The 18,909-nt window shown below is 58.8% G+C and overlaps 2 protein-coding genes across 3 annotated transcripts; one reads left to right on the top strand and one right to left on the bottom strand.

Annotated features, from left to right (window-relative positions):
* Window positions 1–93: 93 nt before the first annotated feature.
* On the bottom strand, window positions 94–4,310 carry ZBTB12 (zinc finger and BTB domain containing 12). Of its 2 annotated transcripts, none has more exons than XM_006268969.4 (2): window positions 4,119–4,310; window positions 94–3,758 (listed from the first exon to the last, which is right to left on the bottom strand). In XM_006268969.4, exon 2 carries the CDS (start codon window positions 2,906–2,908, stop codon window positions 1,199–1,201), a length of 1,710 nt encoding a protein of 569 aa, XP_006269031.1. In that variant the 5' UTR covers window positions 2,909–3,758; window positions 4,119–4,310; the 3' UTR covers window positions 94–1,198. The 2 variants fall into 2 exon arrangements, with proteins under 2 accessions (XP_006269031.1, XP_059571231.1); XM_059715248.1 differs by having other exon boundaries at window positions 4,160–4,310.
* Window positions 4,311–7,010: 2,700 nt separating this feature from the next.
* LOC102574290 (complement C2) lies at window positions 7,011–18,472 on the top strand. Its single transcript, XM_006268968.4, has 18 exons — window positions 7,011–7,121; window positions 7,494–7,730; window positions 8,095–8,280; window positions 9,829–10,002; window positions 10,307–10,429; window positions 10,765–10,898; window positions 11,585–11,726; window positions 12,314–12,460; window positions 12,593–12,682; window positions 14,415–14,555; window positions 14,655–14,746; window positions 15,069–15,180; window positions 16,115–16,262; window positions 16,443–16,519; window positions 16,756–16,847; window positions 17,276–17,414; window positions 17,656–17,705; window positions 17,810–18,472. The coding sequence occupies exons 1-18, from the start codon at window positions 7,076–7,078 to the stop codon at window positions 17,996–17,998; spliced, it is 2,319 nt and encodes a 772-aa protein (XP_006269030.3). The 5' UTR covers window positions 7,011–7,075; the 3' UTR covers window positions 17,999–18,472.
* Window positions 18,473–18,909: the final 437 nt, after the last annotated feature.

The following is an 18,909-nucleotide window of genomic DNA, read 5'->3' as shown; positions in this document are numbered from 1 at the left end:
CCCCCCCCTCCCCGGTCGTCCGCGCCCGGCCCCGCCCCCGCAGACCACCCAAGCGGCCGGGCCCCGCCTCCCCCCCAATAAAAACGTCTCAAATTTTATTTCCTTTTGAATTATTTTAATTAAAAAAAAAGTTAAAAAGTCTAAAAACGGTTAATCCTCTATGGCCCCGCCCCCCGGGCCCAGGCCCGCCCCCCACCCCAGCAGGGTCTAGGCCCCGCCCCATCTAGCCCCGCCTACCACGGGGTAATACCTCTTACTACTGCTACTGCTACCGGAGCCCCCAGGCCCCGCCCCTCCGCGGGCTCACGTGGTTATTCTTTGGTTGATGGCAACTCGCCCCCCCTCCGGAGACCCCAGGCGTCCGGGCCCCCCCATTACACCCTCAACTCCGCTTCACCCCCCCCCCCCCCAGTCCTCTCCAGCCGCGGGACCTGCACTACCCAGGGGCCAGACTCCTGCACGCCTGGTGCCTCCTTCCGCCGGGGAGTCGGGACCCTGGGATCTCGACCTGCTACGGGACCTGGGCACCGGGGGTCTCACCCATGCACCGGACGCCCGGTTCTCCGTCGCAGGGTTCCCAGCCTTCTTATGCTGAGGGCCGGCAAGCGACCGTGGACCGGCAAACTGCGGACCAACCCCAACCCTTGTTTCTACTCCGCGTAGGGAAGGGTTGGCTGCCAGTCTGCAGGATCCCCATCATTTCCAGTCCGCAGTTTGCCGGTCCGCAATCACTTCTGGTCCGGCAGCCAGCCCGTCCCATCCTAGCACCGGGCTGTGGACCGGGGGTTGGGAACCCCTGCTGTATCTGCTATGAGGTCTGGACACCTGGGTTCTCTTCCCATGGCGGGTCCGGGCACCTGGATACTTGGGTCCTCTGTCTGCTGTGGGTTCTGCACTGCCATGCCATCCAGGCACCCGGATTTTCTACCTGCTACGGGATCCGGACCCCGGACACCCGGGCTCTCCACCCTCAGTGGGGTCCAGGCACCCGGACACCTGGGTTCTCTACCTGCTATGGGATCCGGACACCTGGGTTCTCTACTTGCTATGGGATCTGGACACCTGGATGTGTGGGTTCTCCACCCACAGCAGGGTCCAGGCACCCGATGCCTGTGATCTCTACCTGCTACGGGATCTGGACCCTGGACACCTGGGTTCTCCAGGCCCCTGGGCCCCCCACACCCCACCCAGCCCTGGCTCAGCGGACGAGCACGTTGATCTCGGCCACGCTGGCTTCCAGCACGTTCTCGGCCGTAGTCTTGCCATGCTGCTCCTTGAGGTGGCGGCGGATGGCGGGTTTGTGAGCGAAGCGCACGTCGCAGTAGGAGCAGCGGTAGGGCCGCAGGCCGCTGTGCAGGTTGAGGTGGTCGTGCAGCGTGGACTTCTGTGTGAAGCTCTTGCCGCAGACACCGCACGAGTGGGACTTGACGCCGCGGTGCACGTTCATGTGCCGGTTGAGGTTACTGCTGTGGTTGAACTGCTTCCCGCAGCGCGGGCACATGAAGACAAAGTGCTGGGCCCGCATGTGGAACACCAGCTTCTCCACCCCTTGGAAGGCCTCGCCACACTTGGCACAGCGCGCCGGCCCCCCGCCCGCACCCCCGGCCCCGTGCCCACCCCCGCTGGGTGGCCCGGGCTCCAGGTAGGCCCCCGGGGGCAGCAGCAGGAGCCCCTCGCCCTCCGTGTCCTCTGCCAGGGCATAGCGGGCTTTCACCACACCTGGCACCGCCTTGCCTGGCTCACCTGGTGCTGGCCCGGCCGCCTCGGGGCCCGGGTCCTCACCCTCGCCGTCACCGGGGCCCTCCTTGGCCCAGCTGCCCTCCTTGGCCCACGCCCCTGGTGACGACCCCTCCTTGGCCCACGTCCCTGGCGACGACCCTTCCTTGGCCCACGTCCCCGGCGACGACCCTTCCTTGGCCCAGTTGGACGGTGATGACCTCTCTTTGCTCCAGTTGCCCGGCGACGACCCCTCTTTTGCCCAGTTACCTGGCGATGACCCCTCCTTCGCCCAGTTGGCCATGGAAGACCCTTCTTTGCTCCAGTTGGCCATGGCTGACCCCTCTTTGACCCAGTTGGCTGCCGATGTCCCCTCCTTTGTCCAGTTGGCCGCCGATGACCCCTCCTTTGTCCAGTTGCTTGGCGACAACCCATCCTTGGCCCAGCTGCCTGTGGAAGACCCATCCTTGACCCAGTTGGCGGTAGAAGACCCGTCCTTGACCCAGCTGGCCCCTGCTGCCCCATCCTTGGCCCAGGCAGGCTGCAGCAGGTGCTGCTTGCGGTGGCGCTGGGCCACCTCATAGGCTGACTCCACCTTGACAATGCAGATGTCGGACACGGCATCCTCATCCCCGTCATCCTCCTCGTCATCATCGTCCTCATCCTTGGGCTCAGGCTCCTCGGCCAGGCGCAGCTCCAGCTTGACAGGTGGGCGAGGCTTGCGGGGGGCCGGTTTGGTGTGGCGCAAGGGGGCTGGGCGCGGGCCCCCGCCTGCCCCTGGCTTGTCCTCCTTAAGGCCGATGCGGGGCTCAATGAACTGGGACAAGGCATTGCGGCACTTTTCCACCACATGTTCCATCTGCAGGTAACTGGCAGCCGTCAGGTAGTTGACTACATCGCGGACGGCAAACTCCAGGGCACCCGTGTAGCAGGAAAGCAGCAGGTCGGCCACAATGCGGGCGCTGTGGACCAGCGAGACCTGCAGCTCGGAGCTGGGGTTGAGCAGGAACTGGTCGCGCAGGAAGGGTGAGCAGGCTGCCAGGATCACCTTGTGCCCCCGGAACTTGAGGCTCTCGGCCACGATGGTCACGTCGCAGAACCGCTCCTCGGCCCGCAGCTGGTTCATGTTGCGCAGCGTGGCTGCCTCGTGGCCTGGCAGCTGGAAGCGCAGCAGCTCCGGCCCCGATGCCATTGTTGCGCCCAGAGACGGGGCCTGGGGGGCCGGGGTGGGGATGCTGGGGGGACCCAGGGGCTTTGGAGGGGCCGAGATGGGGGGTTGGATGGACCTGGGGAGGTGAGGGACTGAGATGGGGTTGCTATGGGGACCCGAGGGCTCTGGATGAGTGCAGATAGGGATTTGGGGGAACCTGGGAGGGTTGAGAGTGGGCGAGCTCGAGCGGCTTGGGGGTGTCTAGAGGCCTGTCTAGGGGAAAGAAACGGGGGGGCTTGGATGTGTCTGAGGGGGGTTCAGAAGTGGCTGGGGGGGTTGGGGGCAGCTGGAGTGGCTTGAGGGGCTCTGGGGCAGGCTGGGTGGTCTTGGGGAGGAGTCTGGGGGGCTGAGATAGGGGTTTGGGGGGCTTGGAGATGTCTGGGGACAGGTGGGTGGTCTTGGGGGGCAGGAGATAGGGGTTCGGGGGGCTGGATGAGTGCGGGCACTGTTGGAAAAAGCTGGAGGGGCCTGGGGGGGTTGAGATAGGGGCTCTGGGGGAGCTAAGATGGCAGGTTGTGGGGAAGTGGGGGGTTTGGGGGGAGCTGGAGCGGCTTGGAAGGGCCTGGGGGGCTGAGACAGGGGTTTTGGGGGGGCTTGGAAGGGTGGGGGAGTCAGGGGCAAGAAATGGGTGAAGGAGTTGGGGCTGGGGGGGAAGGAGAGGGGCAGAGACGGGGGCAGGGCTGGAAGGGAATGGGGGAGCCAGGAGAGTGGAGATGGGGTTTGGGACGCACTGGGGAAGATGGGGGTGGGGGGGCCCAGGAGGGGCCAAGCAGGGGGGTGCAGGCAGCTGGGAGAGCTCCAGGTGGCCGACAGTGGGGTGCACCTGATGAAGCTGCAAGAGAAAGGTGGGGGTCAATAGCTGGAGCCCCCAGCCCCTGCCCCATTGCATGGATGACCCCAGCCCCTCCCCCTCGCTACACAGACCCCCCCCATCCCTGCCCCCTACTGCACGGACCCCTGTCCCAGCCCTCCCCTTCACTGCGTGGACCCCCCCAGCCACTCCCCATTGCATGTCCCCCCATTGTGGGACCCCCTGCTCCTCCCCCTTGCTGCATGGAGCCCCTCCACCCCACTGCATGGACCCCCCCAGCCCCTCCCCCCATGGCACGACCACCCCCCTAGCCCCTCCCTCTATTGCATACCCCCCAGCCCCTCCCCCTATACGCCCCCCTCCGCCGCAGCCCCCCCTGACCGGGCGCGTGGGGGGGCCGGGTTCCCCCCGCCTCTGCGAACCGGGAGGCAGCTCCGGAGCGAGCGAATTAAAGGGGCCGAGCGAGGCCGGGGCCCCTTAAAGGGACAGGGCGCCCACCAAGGGGGGGCGGTTATTTGTCCGCCGGATAGAAATTGGACACAAGGGAGAGGGGGGGTCTTAAGGGGGCGGGGGGCGGGTTGAGGGGGGGCTGCGTGGTGCATTGTGGGAAGAGGCTTTGTGTTGGCCTGAAAGCAGCGTGGGAAGTGGGGGCGGGGCTGCCCCGGTGCATTGTGGGAGCTGAAGGGGAGGAGGCGGAGGAGGAGGCTGTCTCGGAGCATTGTGGGATGGGTGGCGGGGTGGGAGTCCGCCCCGGAGCACTGTGGGATCGATGGAGGAACGGAGCTTTTAAATCCCACCCTCCACTTTCAATGTCGCGAACGCCATCACCGGGCACCGGGATGTCATCACCGGGCGCCGGGAGAGAATTCTGAGCCCTTCTCCTGGAATCACCATAGCTACCAGCTCCCCCGCCCACATTCACACTTAAAGGAGCCCCACCTCGCCACCACACCTGGGCACTCTGGCAAGGAGCGGGGCTGGGGCGGGAGCGGGGGGCCTGGGACCCCCAGGGTTTAAATGAGCTGACCCCAGAGCAGTAGAGGTCCCGGCTCACACCCGAGTGGTGCCGCAGGTGCAGCACAATGCATTGTGGGACACCTGGAGGACCAGGCGGCTTCAGGGGGCCCCGTGGTACCCAAGGTGCTGTGGGAACCGCTGCGGCTTTTGCCCACGTCTTCATGGGGTGTCCGTGTCCTTAATCTGGATTAACAGGCCTGTCCCTGTGTCTATTGCATTCTTAACCCTGTCTACACTGGGCTCAATGTCTGTGTATCCTTAATCTGGATTAATGGGCCCATCTGTGTATCTACTTTGGATTTAACCCATGGCTACATGGGGCTCAGGGTTCGTGTGTCCTTAATCCAGATTAATGGACCTGTCCATGTGCCCACTTCAGGGTTAAATCACATCTTCATTGGCTCTGGTCCTGTGTGTTGTTAATCCATATTAACAAACCTGATTGTGTGTCCACTCCCCTTGTAAACCAGGTCTATACTGGCTCGGTCCATGCATCCATAACATGGATTAAAGAGGTCATGCATGTCTGCTCCCATTTTAACTCGTGTATACATGGGGCTCAGTGTCCATGTGTCTTGAATCCAGATTAAAGGACCCGTCTGTGTGTCCACTCTAGGTTTAACCCACTTTTACTTAGGTCTCTGGGCCTGGGGGGTTCTGCCCCATTGTCCATCCTTGTAGGTGGCTTTAATCTGGATTAACATCCCACCCCACTGTGGTTTTATCCACATCTACACAAGGCCGTAGATGCCCCTGTGTCCTTAATCCAGGTTAACATGCTCATCTGTGTCTCCTGAAGGTTTAACTCATCTCTGTGCTGACACATTGTATGTGCGTCCTTAACTTGAATTAACAGGCCTATCTGTGTGTCCAGGCTAATCCAGGTTAATGGGCCCATCTATGGTTAATCCATGTTAATAAACCTGTCTGTAGTTAATCCAGGTTAGCAGGTTCATCTATGTGTCCGCTCTAGGTTAATTTACCTCTACAGTGGTTCAGTGGCTGCATATCTATAATCCAGATTAACAGGTCCATCCATGTGTCCACTCCAGGGTTTTACACTTGTCTACATGGGCCTCAGTTTCTGTCTGGATTAACAGGCCCATCTGTTCACACACTCCTACTTTAACCCACATCTACACGGGGCTCAGCATTGGGATGTTCTTAATCTGGTTAACAGATACTGGCTCAGTTTTCATCAATCCTTAAACTGGATGGAACCCCTCCCCCCCGCCCCCCCCCTCCCCAATCCATGGAGGAGAGTAACCTATCCATGTGTCCACTCTCAGTTTAACACATGTTTACACGGAGCTCCGGCTCAGAGGTGTCTCTTCTCCCATTGTCCGTCCTTCCAGGCATCCGCGTCTTCTTAATGCAGATTACAGGGCCCATTTGTGTGTCTGCTCCAGAGTTAACCACATCAGCACTGGCCTCAGTGTCCATCTGTCCTTAATCCAGGTTAACAGACCTGTCTGTGTGTCTGCTCTAGGTTTAAATCATGTCCACACTGGCTTCAGGATCTGTTGGTCATTAATCTAGATTAATGAGCCTGTCTGTGTGTCCACTCTGGGCTTAACCCAGGTCTACACTGGCCTCAAGTGTCTGTGTGTCTTTAATCCAGATTATTGGACCCATCTGTGTGTCCAGTCTAGGTTTAACCCACAACTACCCTGGCCTTCAGTCTCTGTGCATCTGTAATATGGATTAAGGGGCCCATCCGTGTGTCTACTTCAACCTTACCCCAGGATAAGGGTCACATATGTGCATACAGACATGGGGCACAGCCACAAGGCAGCTGAGCTGGGTCACCCCCTCCAAGCCCCCCACCAGTTCCCATCCCCGCCCCCAGGGCTTCTGCCCCCGGGGGTCCGACCCCAGCCTGGACCCGAATGTGTGTTTCAGGGGGAAGCCCAGACACCTGGGTTCTCCTGGAGGGCAGTGCAGGCTAGGGGTGAGAGCAGGGGCAGCTGGGAACCCGGACACCTGGGTTCTCTCCAGCTCTGAGGGAAGTGGGGTGGTTCGGGGGGCAGGGATGGGGAGGTGGATCCCGGACGCCTGGGTTCCCTGCCAGCTCTGGGAAGAGGGAGTGAGGGCTAGCCAGCTGGAGCCTGGACGCCTGGGTTCCCTGCCAGACTGTCAATCAACCCCTGGGTACCCATTAACCCAGAAGGCATTTACGGGAAGGGCTGAAGGGGTGGGAGGGCTGTTTGTGTGGGGGGGAGGGGGGGGGGATACAGCCCAGGCCCCTCCCAACCCAGGGTGGGCAGGATTTCCACCAGAGCAGAGCAGCCGGCACTGGAGCAGCCACAACCTGCCCTGCCATGGTCCCCCCACTCTGCGCCCTCCTGCTTCTCATCCTCACCTCAGGTATAGGGGGATGTGGGTCCCTCTTTCAGCCCCCCAGCTGGGGGGTGAGATCCAGCTAGGGGCACCCCAAGATATTTTTGGCGGGGGGGGGGGGACTGGGAGCCTGTACGCCTGGGTTCTCTGGGTTGGGGTGAGAGCAGGGGGACGGAGATCCCGGATGCCTGGGTTCCCTGGGAGGGGAGTGGCAGTAGTAGATAGAGCAGGTGGGGTTGGGAGCTTGGATACCAGGGTTCCCTGGGGAGAGGGGGGGCTGAGAACAAGGGGGACTGACAACTTGGATGCCTGGGTTCCTTGGAAGAGGAGGGGGGGTGGAAGCAGGGGGGCTAGGAGCCCTGATGCCTGGGGCTCACCTGCCTGCCTGCCTCCCCTCAGGCTCTGGGGCCCGGGCCCTACTGCCAGCTGAGTCCCCCCAGTGCAGTGGGGATGTGGGCATCCAGGGGGGCAACGTGAGCCTGTCAGATGGGTTGCGCCCAGGCAGCCTCCTCACCTACCTGTGCCCCCTTGGCACCTACCCCTACCCCCAGCCCAGCCGCCTCTGCCAACCCAGTGGGCATTGGACCCCTCTGCGTACCTCCTCCAGCACCCACAACCCCACCCCTACCTGCCGCAGTACGTACTGCAGCTCCCCTTGGACACCTGGGTTCTCTGTAAGGGGACTGGTGTTGGGTGGTGGGAGTGGGGGGGCTTGGGAGCCCAGATGCCTGGGTTCTCTGGGAGAGGAGTGAGGGCCAGGAGGTGGGAGTGGGGTAGCTGGGATTTGGACACCTGGGTTCTCTGGGCAGGGATGAGGGGGTGGGGGTGGGAGCCTAGACACCTGGGTTCTCTGGGTGGGGGTTGGGGCCTGAGGGGTGAGAGTGGGGCAGCTGGGAACCTGGACACCTGGGTTCTTTCAGCTCTGGGTTTCAGGATTGTTGAGAGTGGGGTGTTCAGATGCCTGGATCCCCCAATAACTCTGCATGGGGTTGGGGGGCAGAGATGCGGTGCCCACCACAGCTGCAGTTCGAGCATGGGACTGTGGGGCCACGCCGCACCTTCTATCTCGTGGGCTCTGAGCTCACCTTCGAGTGCCGTGATGGCTACACCCTGCGTGGGAGCGCCCTGCGTCGCTGCCTGCCCACAGGCCGCTGGGACGGGGAGATGCCAGCCTGCGATGATGGAGGTGAGCCCCCCACCCTCCCCCCAACAACACCTTGAGCTTTGGCCCTGAGCCTAGCCCCTAGCTCCAGGGTTGAAAATCAAAGGAAATTTTTTTATTAACAATCCTTTTTTTTTTTTTTACTGACCTTCAATCTTTTTTTACTGACAAACTTTTACCAACCATCCAATTATTTCCTGATCTCTTTTTTACTGACTTTTTTATTGACAAATCCAATTTTTTTACTAATACATATATATATATTTATATATATTTACTGACAGGGTTTTTTACTGATAACTTTTCTGCCACCACCCGATTTTTTTTAATTTTTTTTTTACTGACAGTCTTTCTTACAGATATTTTTGCAGAGACACTTTTTTACAGGTAATGGCTTTTTACATGGAACCCAATTTGTTTTTGTTTTACAATCAAACTTCCTAATGACAATCAAAAGATTAAAGTTAATCAATGTTGCATCCTGACCAACTTTTTTTACTGATAGTCCAACATTTTTATTTGATAAGCATTTGACTCATAAACCAGTCTTTTGCTGATCATCTTTTCACTTGCAAACTGCTTTACCAATAACGAAACTTTTTAGTGACAATCAAATTTATTTACTGATAATGACTTTTTAACCAAGATTCCATTTTTTTTACTTTTCCATCAAGCTTTTCTCAACACTTTTATTTACTGATATCAGTTCTTACTGATACATTTTTTCTTAACAATCTTTTTTATCAACTATCTTTTTACTGAAAACACTCTTTATTAGCGTCCATTTTTAAGTGATATCCAACTTTTTTTATTAACAGACATTTTCACTGATAATTCTTTTTCTTGATAAAACTTTTTACTGACCACACAATTTTTACTGATAACATTTTTACTGACAATCAAGATGTTTTCTGATAATCAAATCAAACCGTTTTACTAAGTCCAATTTTTCCTGACACTTAATATTTTTTCCTGGTAGCTTTTTCCAGACAATCCATTTTTTTACCTGACCATCAAATAATTTTCCAGACAATCCAATATTTTTCCCCCAATGCACTTTTTTACTGACGTACCTTCATGTAGATGGAATTCTGCTGCCAGGCCTGGCTCTTCTGCTGGGTGAGAAGGGCTGGGCTCCACTTTCAGGATGGAACCTCAACCCTAGTAAAAACACCATTCGGTTGTCAGTAAAGAAAAAAAAAAAAACCCAAATTTTCTTAGATGGGCTAAAACTGCTTGACAGCTGTGATGATTTTACACTGTACTGACCCCCAGCCCCTCTGGTTGGGGTCTCCTACTTATTTAACGCCCTAAGGAGGTCTGGCAGAGTCCTGTGGGGCTCGGGGGGGGGGGGGGGGTCTTTAGTGGCTGGGGATCCTTGGGAGACCAGGTGGAATCTGAGGATGTTAGGGGGGTATTTGGGAGCCATGGAGGGTATCAGGGGGGCATGGGGCTTCTGGCAGGGTCTTGGGGGACTAGGGGGTATGGGGAGCCATTGGGGGGGTTGGGGAAGCCATTGGAAGGTCTCTCCACAGCCCTCATACCATCCCTGATGGCTCCTCCTGCCTCCAGCGGAGCACTGCCCCGAGCCTGGTGTACCGGCCGGGGCGCTGCGGCGTGGCTCCCGCTACCGCCAGGGTGACCGTGTATCCTACCGCTGCCAGGGGACCCTGGCTCTAGTGGGGTCCCCTGAGCGTGAGTGCCTACCCACTGGGGAGTGGTCTGGGGCGGAGCCCACCTGCCGCTGTGAGTACCTGGCCTCTCCCGAGATGCCCTAAACTGCCAACCCCCCCAACCCTCCACTGGACCCCTCAGCTCCTGAGACCCCCTGGTTCCAGCCCTGCAACTCCCACTACAATTAATACCCCACAGAGCCCACAACCCCCAAAATCCCTGAGGCCAGCCCCCCACCCTAAGGCCCCCCCCACCCCTCCCCCCGAGACTCCCCTATGGATCCTCCCAGCCCAGCTCCACTTCCCTGAGATGTCCTTGAACCCAGGACATCATTCTCCCACCCTCATACTAATCCTGCTCTGTCCTCCTGCCACAGTCCCTTTCTCCTACGACTTGCCTGAGGATGTCACGGCCTCATTCGGGGCATCCCTGATTAGTGTCCTGGGTTTTGTGGCCTCCTCAACCTCCACCGACCAAAACCAGCCTGTCCTCAAGACCTGTGAGTGCTGCCCAGGGGTGGGAGAGGAGGTTAGGGAGAGCTCCTAAGTCAGGGTGAGGGGTGAGAGGTCAATATCAGGGTCTGAATCGGGGATGAGACCCCTCCCCAAGGGGGTGGGGGGCTGGGGAAGATCAAAGGACCAGGGGGGTGAAGAAGGGGGTGATCAGAGATGAAACCCCTAGGGGTGGAATCTCTAGGATTTTTTTAGGCCCTAGGGGGGACAAAAAGGAAGTTGGGGGGCATTAAAACATCCCCACAAGGGCAGGGTCTGGGGTCATCTCCCCTACTTCACCCTAAGTGCCCCACTTATCCATTTGCCCCACATCCTGGGACAGACTCCCTGGAGCGGCGGCTGATCCTCAGCCAGGACAGTGTCCTCCATCTCTACCTGCTCGTGGATGCCTCCAAGAGCGTCAGTGAGGCCAACTTCCAGGTCTTCAAGGACTGTGTCAAGATCATGGTGGACCGGGTGAGCCTGAGGTGGATGTGGGGAGTGGTCCTGGGCTTCCTGGCACTGTGTCTAGGTGCCTCAAGGCCTGTCGTGGCTGCGGGTGGGTGTTGGTGAACCTAGTCTATTAGTCCTGAAGTCCATAGCCTACTAGTCTAATAGTCTAGTCAAGTAGTCTTATAGTCCAGTAGTCCAAGGACCACTGGTCTGTTGTCCAGCTGGCCACTACTCTGATCATCCAGCAGCCAGAAGGGACATCCAGAAATCATTGAACGATAGTCATAGAGATGTTGGATTAGAAGAGGCCTCCAGAGGGCATACATAGGGTCATAGTCATAGACAGGTAGGACTGGAAGGAATCTGCACAGGCCCATCTAGGCCAACCCCCTTCCCAGAGGCAGGAACCAGAGAGGGGCCTCCTCATTGGCTCATTTGTGTCGCAGCACCTTACAGGAGCCACTGCTGGCATTTCAGGCTTCCCTGGGGAGCTGTCATTGGCAAAGCAGAGCCTAGGTCACAATCCCAGGTACCTCCAGAGCACATTCTAGGTGCCCCAAGGTTGGTTTTAGGTACCTAATTACCAGGTCAGGCTCTGAGACACCCCCCCCCCCCCGTGTTCTCCAAGGCGGGTCTTCCCCTGGTTTTCTGCCCTGTCCCCTTAACTCCATGCTCCCTTGCCTCCCTTCTCTTTTGCCCCCCACCCCCAGATTGCCAGCTTTGATGTGCCTGTGAAATTTGCCGTCATCTCGTATGCGTCCAAGCCCATCGTGATCGTTCCCATAAATGGAGAAGAAGCTGGCGATGCTGACGAAGTCCTTGAACGCGTGGAGAACCACATGAGCAAGAAAGGTGCCATGCTGGGTTCTAGATTCTCCTTGCCCATGTTCTAGGTCTTCCAAGGATGCCAGCAGAGTCATCCATGGCCCAGTGAGGACACAGGAAGTTTCCTTGAAACAACTGTTGCCAGTTTGGGGAGGGAAGTGACTCAGTTGCCTGCTCTGAGGAGTGGTGGAAGAAACTTCCCATCCAGTAGCATCAAGGCGTGTCAAGACCCAACATGAGAGGATGTGAGGTCACAGCTGCAGCAGGCCATGAGGTTATGGCCACGACAAGCAGTGGTCACAGCTGAGATGGGTCATATGGTCATGGCCACAACAGGTCATGAGGTCACCACTGTGACAGGTTGTGAGGTCATGGCCATGACAGGTCATGTGGTTGCAGCCATGACAGGTCATGAGGTCATGGTAGCCATAGGGGTGGGTTTTAGGTGTCTCAGTCCCCAACCAGGACCTCATGGGAGCACCAGGTGCCCTAGACCCAGAGTGAGTGGGTTCTCGGTGCATCAACACCAGCAGTAGGCTTCGTGGCCACTATGGGGGGGCTCCATGATGGTTCTAGGTGTCCAGGTCTCCTGATTCGCTCCCTCACTCCCTCAGCTCATGGCAACAGGACAGGGACCAACATCCATGATGCACTGCAGGAAATCTATCACTGGATCATCTTCCAGAAGGAGGCGTTGTCCAAGACCAACAAACCGGATGAGTGGAAGAAAGTAAGGCATGCTGTCATCCTGCTGACGGATGGTGAGGATCTGCCAGGGGGAGGAGAGGTCTTCTCTATACCCTTCTGTGGCTCCAGACTTAGTTTTCCCTGGTGGGATTCTGGTGGAGAAGGACCCAGCCCCGCTCATTCACTCCCACTGGATGCTGTTTCAGGCAAATTCAACATGGGCGGGTCCCCAAAACATGCTGTGACCAAAATCGAAGATGTCTTGGAGGTGAAGCCAGACAGGAATGATTACCTGGGTGAGTTGGGCCCTGAAGGGTCTTGGTGCTGGTCTTCACGCCATGCCTATTCAAGGTGCTTCCAAGCTGGTCCTAGAGCTGGCCTCTTATTGGTTCCTGGAGTAGCCAGATGATACACAATTGGCTGCTGGGTACCAGAGGCCTACCACTGGAAGCTCCCCAGTTCTAGGTGCCTCAGTGTTGGGTTCCTTGCCCTTCTGACTCTGGGAATCTACCCACTGCTTTTCCAGCCAGTCTCAGCCAGTCCTTGGAACCCCAGTGCCTGGTCAACGCCTGGGCACCGAGTTCCTTGTGTTGCAGGTTCTAGGTGCCCCAACCCTGATTCTAGGTGCCTCCACTGTGGTTCTAGAGGCCTTTGCTGTGGTTCTAGGTGCATCCACACATATGCAGGGGTTGTGCTAGTCTTGGGGCCCCCAGTCCCTGTACAGGGCCCGGGAGCTGAGCTCTTTGCACTACAGGTTCTAGGTGCCCCAACACTGGTTCCAGGTGCCTAAAGACTAGCTCTGGATGTCTTGACCATGGTTCTAGATGCATCCACACAGGCTCTAGGTGCTCCAATCCCCATTCTAGGTGCCTCAACACTAGTTCTGGGTCCTTTGACCACAGTTCTAGGTGCATCCACACAGGTTCCAGGTGCCCTAATTGAAGTTTTAGGTGCTTCAGTTGCTGTTCTAGATGCCCCAGCAATGGTTTTACATGCTCTAGCCCCAGCCCTAGATATGCTGGCACTAATTCTGGGCGCCTTGACCATGCTTGTAGGTTCATTCACATTCTAGGCACCCCAATCCCATTCTAAGCACCCCAATCCCAGTTTTGGTTGCCCCCAACTGCAGTCCTAAATACTGCAATGCTAGTTTTGGGTGCCTTGAATGTAACTCTAGGTGCACTCACACAGATTTTAGGTGCCCCAGTTGCTGTTGTAGTTGCTCCAACCGCAATCCTAGATACTTAGATATTAGTTCTGGGTGCCTTGACCATGCTTCTAGATGAAGTAACTCAGGTGCTTCATCCACTGTTCTTGGTGGCCCAATACTGGTCCTTGATACCTTGACACTTGTTATGGGTGCCTTGACTGCTGTTTTAAATGCCCCCAATCCCAGTCCTAGGTGCCCCATCCTTGGTAAGGTGCCCCAACCCCAGCTCCAGATACCACAACACTAATTAGGTATGTCTTAACTGTGATTATAGATGCTCCAATCCTAGTTCAAGGGGGCCCCAACCCCAGGTCTAAGTGTTTCAACCCTAATTCTGGACACCTTGACTGTGGTTTTAAGTACATCGACACCAGTTCTACGTGCCCCAACACCCATTCTAGGTGCCCAAATCCTGGGTCTAAGTACCACAACCACTTCCAGGTGCCCCAGCCCAATTCTACGTCTACCAATCCTGGTTCTAGGTGTGCTAAATGCCTCAACATGAGTTCAGTGTGCATTGACCATGGTTCTGGGTGCCCCCAATCCCAGTTCTAGGTACCTCAATGCTGGTTCCTACCACCTTGACTGTGGTTTTAGGTACATCCACACCAGTTCTAGCTGCCCCAACCCCATTGTAGGTGCCCCAAACCTTGTTCTAGGTGCCACAACCCCAGTCCCAGGTGCCCCACTGCCTACCCCAAGCTTCAGCAAGTTCCCAAATGCCCCCATGCCATGGAACCCACCTTTCCCAACATCCCTTCCCATGGTGCCTGGGCCTAGTGGGGCCTAGGTGCACCAACACCTGCCCTGTCTCTCAGACATCTATGCCTTTGGAGTGGGGCAGACGGATGTGGAGTGGGAAGACCTCAACGCCATTGCCTCCAAGAAGATTGGGGAGCAACATGCCTTCAAGCTCAATGGCCCTGTGGAGCTCCGCACTACCCTGGACAGCATCTTGGGTATAGAACTGCCCCCCCTGGGGGGCAGATCCCAGATCCCCTTCTCCTCCTGGGGCTGAGGAGAGGGGTCGGAGCTGACCCCACCCCCTCTCTCTCCAGATGTGAAGAGCATCGGGGAGGTGTGTGGACTCGGGAACCACTCAGAGGGTGCCACAGCCCAGCAGATGAACCCCTGGCACGTGGTCATTAGGGTAAGGGGGACCCCGGATGCCTGGGTTCCCTATGTCCTACCCCCCGCCCCCTGAAGGCTTCAGATGGGCCCCAGCCTGGATGTCTGGGTTCCCTACCCTGTCCCAGGTCCTCCTACCTACCCAGAGGCAGTGCTGTTCAGACACCTGGGTCCCCTACCCCATCCCAGAGCCCCCACCTACCTAAGGGCTGGCCAGTGCCACCCGGATTCCTGGGTCTCACACCCAGTGCTCCCTGGGCACCTGGGTTCTCCAGGAAGTGGGGGACAGGCCCTGGACACCAGGGTCCCCACGGTGGTTGACCTGGACCCCCTGGACCCTGCAGCCAGAACGGGGGGAGTCATGCCGGGGGTCACTGGTGGCCGACCGCTGGGTGCTGACAGCTGCGCACTGCTTCAACAATGTGCAGAACACCAAGCTCTGGAGGGTCAACATAGGTAAGGGACCCAGGCATCTGGGAGCCTCCCAACTCTCTCCCTCCCCACAGTCTCCACTCCCCACCCAGGGAACCCAAGTGTCCAGTAGGAGTGGGAAAAAAGGTCCCCTGGAACCCCCCCGGATCAGGATCAGGCCCCACCACAGTGACAATCAGGCCACCACAGGTCAGGATCAGGGACCATCATGGGTCAGGATCAGGCCGGGGAGCCTGGGGGAGTGGGCGCTGGACACCCAGTTCAATCTTGTCTTGGGGGTGGGGGGCAGATGCTGACTCATGATGGGCCTGATCCTGGTGGGGTGCAATCCTGACCTGTGGGAGGATAGGACCCTTGCAGGAGGTTGGGGATGGGGAGGGAGGCAATTCTGGACTGTGAAGTGGCCCAATTCTGACCTGGAGAGGGCCCAATCCTAGCTGGGGCCCCATCCTGGCTGGGAAGTCCCAATTCTGACTGGGGGGTGGGCTGATCCTGCCTGTGAGGCCCTGATCCTGACTTGGGGGTCCTGGCTGTAGGGGAGCCTGATCCTGACCCATGATGGGCCCTGATTCTGACCTGGGGACCCCATCCTGGCTGTGTTGGGGTCCAATTCTGACAGGGAGGCCCCAGTCCTGGATGTGGGGGGCCCAATCCTGACCTGCGGGGGCCCAACTTTGACTGTTGGGAGGAGCCCAATCCTGACCCACGACAGTCCCCGATCCTGGCTGTGGGGTCCAATCTTGACCAGAGAGCCTGATCCTGGCTGCAAGAGGCCCAACCCTGACCTGTGGGGGCCCGATCCTGGCTGTTGGGGAGGGGGTTCCCAATCCTGACCCATGATGGGTCCTGATCCTGACCTGTGGGGGCCTGATTTTGGCGGAGGGGGCCCAATACTGATCCATGATGGGCCCCAATCCTGGCCGGGGTGGGCTCAATCCTGACCTGGGGGCCGCGACAGGTTCCAAGGATATCCAAATTGCGCAGCGCTTCGACCACCCGCAGTACAACGTCCGGGCCAAGGTGGACCAAGGCATCCCTGAGTTCTATGACTATGACCTCTCCCTGCTGCAGCTGGAGAGACCCGTGCACTTTTCCGCCACCATCAGGTGTGGGGGGCATATGAAGGGGTGGGGCTTAGAGAATGGGGTTTGGACATAGAGTGTGGGCGGGGCATAGAAAGTGAGGGGTGGGGCTTAGTGCAGGGCATAGAGGTAAGGGTTGGCTTAGAGACTGTGGGTGTGGCTTGAAGATGGGGCATGGCCATAAGTATGAGCCCCACCCCCCAGGCCGATCTGCCTGCCCTGCACCAAGGAGGCGAACCGAGCCCTGAGGAAACCAGTGAGGGCGACCTGCAAGGACCACGGTGGGTGCAGAGAACCCAGGCGTCCAGGCGCCCACCCCGCTGCTTCCAGACCCCATCCCCATCCCGGGCATCCAGGCTCCCAAGCTCCTTCCACTCCTATCCCCCAGCCCCAACCCTGTGCAGAGAACCCAGGTGTCCGGGCTCTCCTGGGCATCCCCATGTCTCACCTCTGGCATGGGGTGGGGGTCCGTCGCGGGGTCCTGACATTTCCATCTCTCCGTCCGTCCATCCGGCAGAGGTAGAACTGCTGAGGCAGGCACGGGTCCCGGCCCAGTTCATCTCTCTGGACAATGAGCGCCTGAGCGTGCACATCAAGACCAATGAGATGGTGAGCGACCCAGGCATCTGGGAGGGGAGGGACCTAGGTGTCTTGAGCGGGAGCAGTTCCAGCATCTGGGTGGGGTGGGACCCAGGCACCCAGGCTCCTACAGCTCCCTCGCTAGAGTGAACCCTGGTGTCCGGGTGGGTGGCAACTCTGGTGTCCAGGCAGGTTGAAACTGAGGCATCAGAGCAAGGGGAGAACCCAAGCATCCGGGCTCTCACAGCCCCCTTGCTGGAGGGAACCCAGGCAGCCGGGTCAGGGGAAACCCAGGCATCTGGGAACCCTGGCGTCCAGGCAGGTGGGGGAAACCCAGGCATCTGGGCTCCCACAGCCCCTTTGATGGAGGGGAACCTCAGTATCTGGGCAAAGGGGACTTAGGTGTGCAGGCAGAAGGGCACTCTGGCACACGGGTGCTCACCCCTGTCCCCCCACAGTGGGCACGCTGCACAGAGGGAGCAGTGCAGCCAGGGACGCTATATGCAGGCAAGGCAAACGTATCGGATGTGGTCACGCAGCGCTTTCTCTGCTCCGGCCCTGAGAGCACCGGCGAGCCTGAGGCCTCCACCTGCAAGGGTCAGCAGGGCATGCTAGGAAGAGGCGGGGCAGGGGGAAGGGAGGAACATACTGGGAAGCGGAGCAGGGCATGGGCCAGAATGAGGCATGCTGGGAAGGTGGGAGTCCCTGAGCAAGGCATGCTGGGATAGTGGCACCAGTGGGGGTGGGGCTGGGGGGGAGGGCACTAGGCCCTGCCCCCTGGCCCATAGGGGCAGGGCCTCTTGGCCCCCCCCCAGGCCTCAATTTCCCCTCCCCGCAGGTGAGTCCGGCGGGTCCTTGTTCGTGGAGAAGAAGATGAGGTATTTCCAGGTGGGTGCAGCCCCCGCACTGGCCCGGACTCCTGGGTCCCCTGGGCGGGGAGGGGGAGAGGTCAATGCCTGGGTCCCTCACCCTGCCCCCGCCTGGTCCTGCAGGTGGGCGTGGTCAGCTGGGGCACCTACAACCCGTGTGCCCAGAGTCGCCCTGACAACCAGGGGCGGATGCAGAGGAAGCCACCGCCCCACAGGCACCATCCCCGCGACTTCTACCTCAGCCTCTTCCAGACCCAGGATTGGCTGCGGGAGCACCTCAGCCCCGCCCTCCACTTCCTGCCCCCGGCCTGACCCCTCGCCCCTGACCTCCACCATCCCAGCATGCCCCGGGGAATGGCCCCCATCGCTGCCATCCCAGCATGGCCTGCTGAGAAGACTTCCCGCTGCCCAGCATGCCCCGGAGTGGGTGCCCCCCATCAACGCCATCCCAGAGACTCCCAGCATATTGTGCTGTAGAGACCCCTGACATCCCTTCATGGGCCAGGGCACGGGCCCCCACTGCCACCATCCCAGCATGCCCTGCTGTAGAGACCCCCAACATCCCAGCATGCCCTAGAGTGTGGGGCCCTCACCCCTGACATCCCAGAATGCCTTGCTCCAGACACAGCCGTGGCCTGGCCAGCATATCTCTCCCCAAAATCCCAGGGCCCGACCCAGCATCCTGTGCTCTGCTCCAATGGCCCACAGTCCTTTGCGCTCAGTCCCTTCCCAGCATCCCGTGCTGCTGATGGAACAATAAAGTCCTGGTGTCAAGACAGAACTTCATTGTGGTTGTTGGCCTGTGCTCATGCTGCGAGCTTTTCCCTGACAGTGCCCTGAGGCTGCTAGCTTCCTGTAACAGTGCCCTGAGGCTTTGAGCTTCCCCCGACAGGTGCCCCGAGGCAGCGAGCTTCCCTGTAACAGTACCCCGAGGCAGTGAGCTTCCCTGTAACAGTGCCTTGAGGTGGTGAACTTCCCTTCGCAACAGTGCCCCAAGGTGGGGAGCTTTTCCCTGACAGTGGCCTAAGGCTATTCACTTCCCCCCGACAGTGTCCTGAGGTGGCGAGCTTCCCTCTGGCAGTGCCCTGAGGCAGGGACCTTGTCCCTGATAGTGCCCCTAGGCAGCGAGCTTCCCCCTGACAGTGCCCCAGGTGCAGGGTTTACGACCTCCACCAGACAAACACAGTCTGAACTTCAGACCCCGTGGGCTGCGTGTCAGGGGG

This window comes from Alligator mississippiensis, chromosome 11 (assembly GCF_030867095.1).
Source record: "Alligator mississippiensis isolate rAllMis1 chromosome 11, rAllMis1, whole genome shotgun sequence".
NCBI lineage: Eukaryota > Metazoa > Chordata > Crocodylia > Alligatoridae > Alligator > Alligator mississippiensis.
Note: the sequence above shows the minus strand (reverse complement) of the source record. Positions and strands in the feature narration are given on the sequence as shown.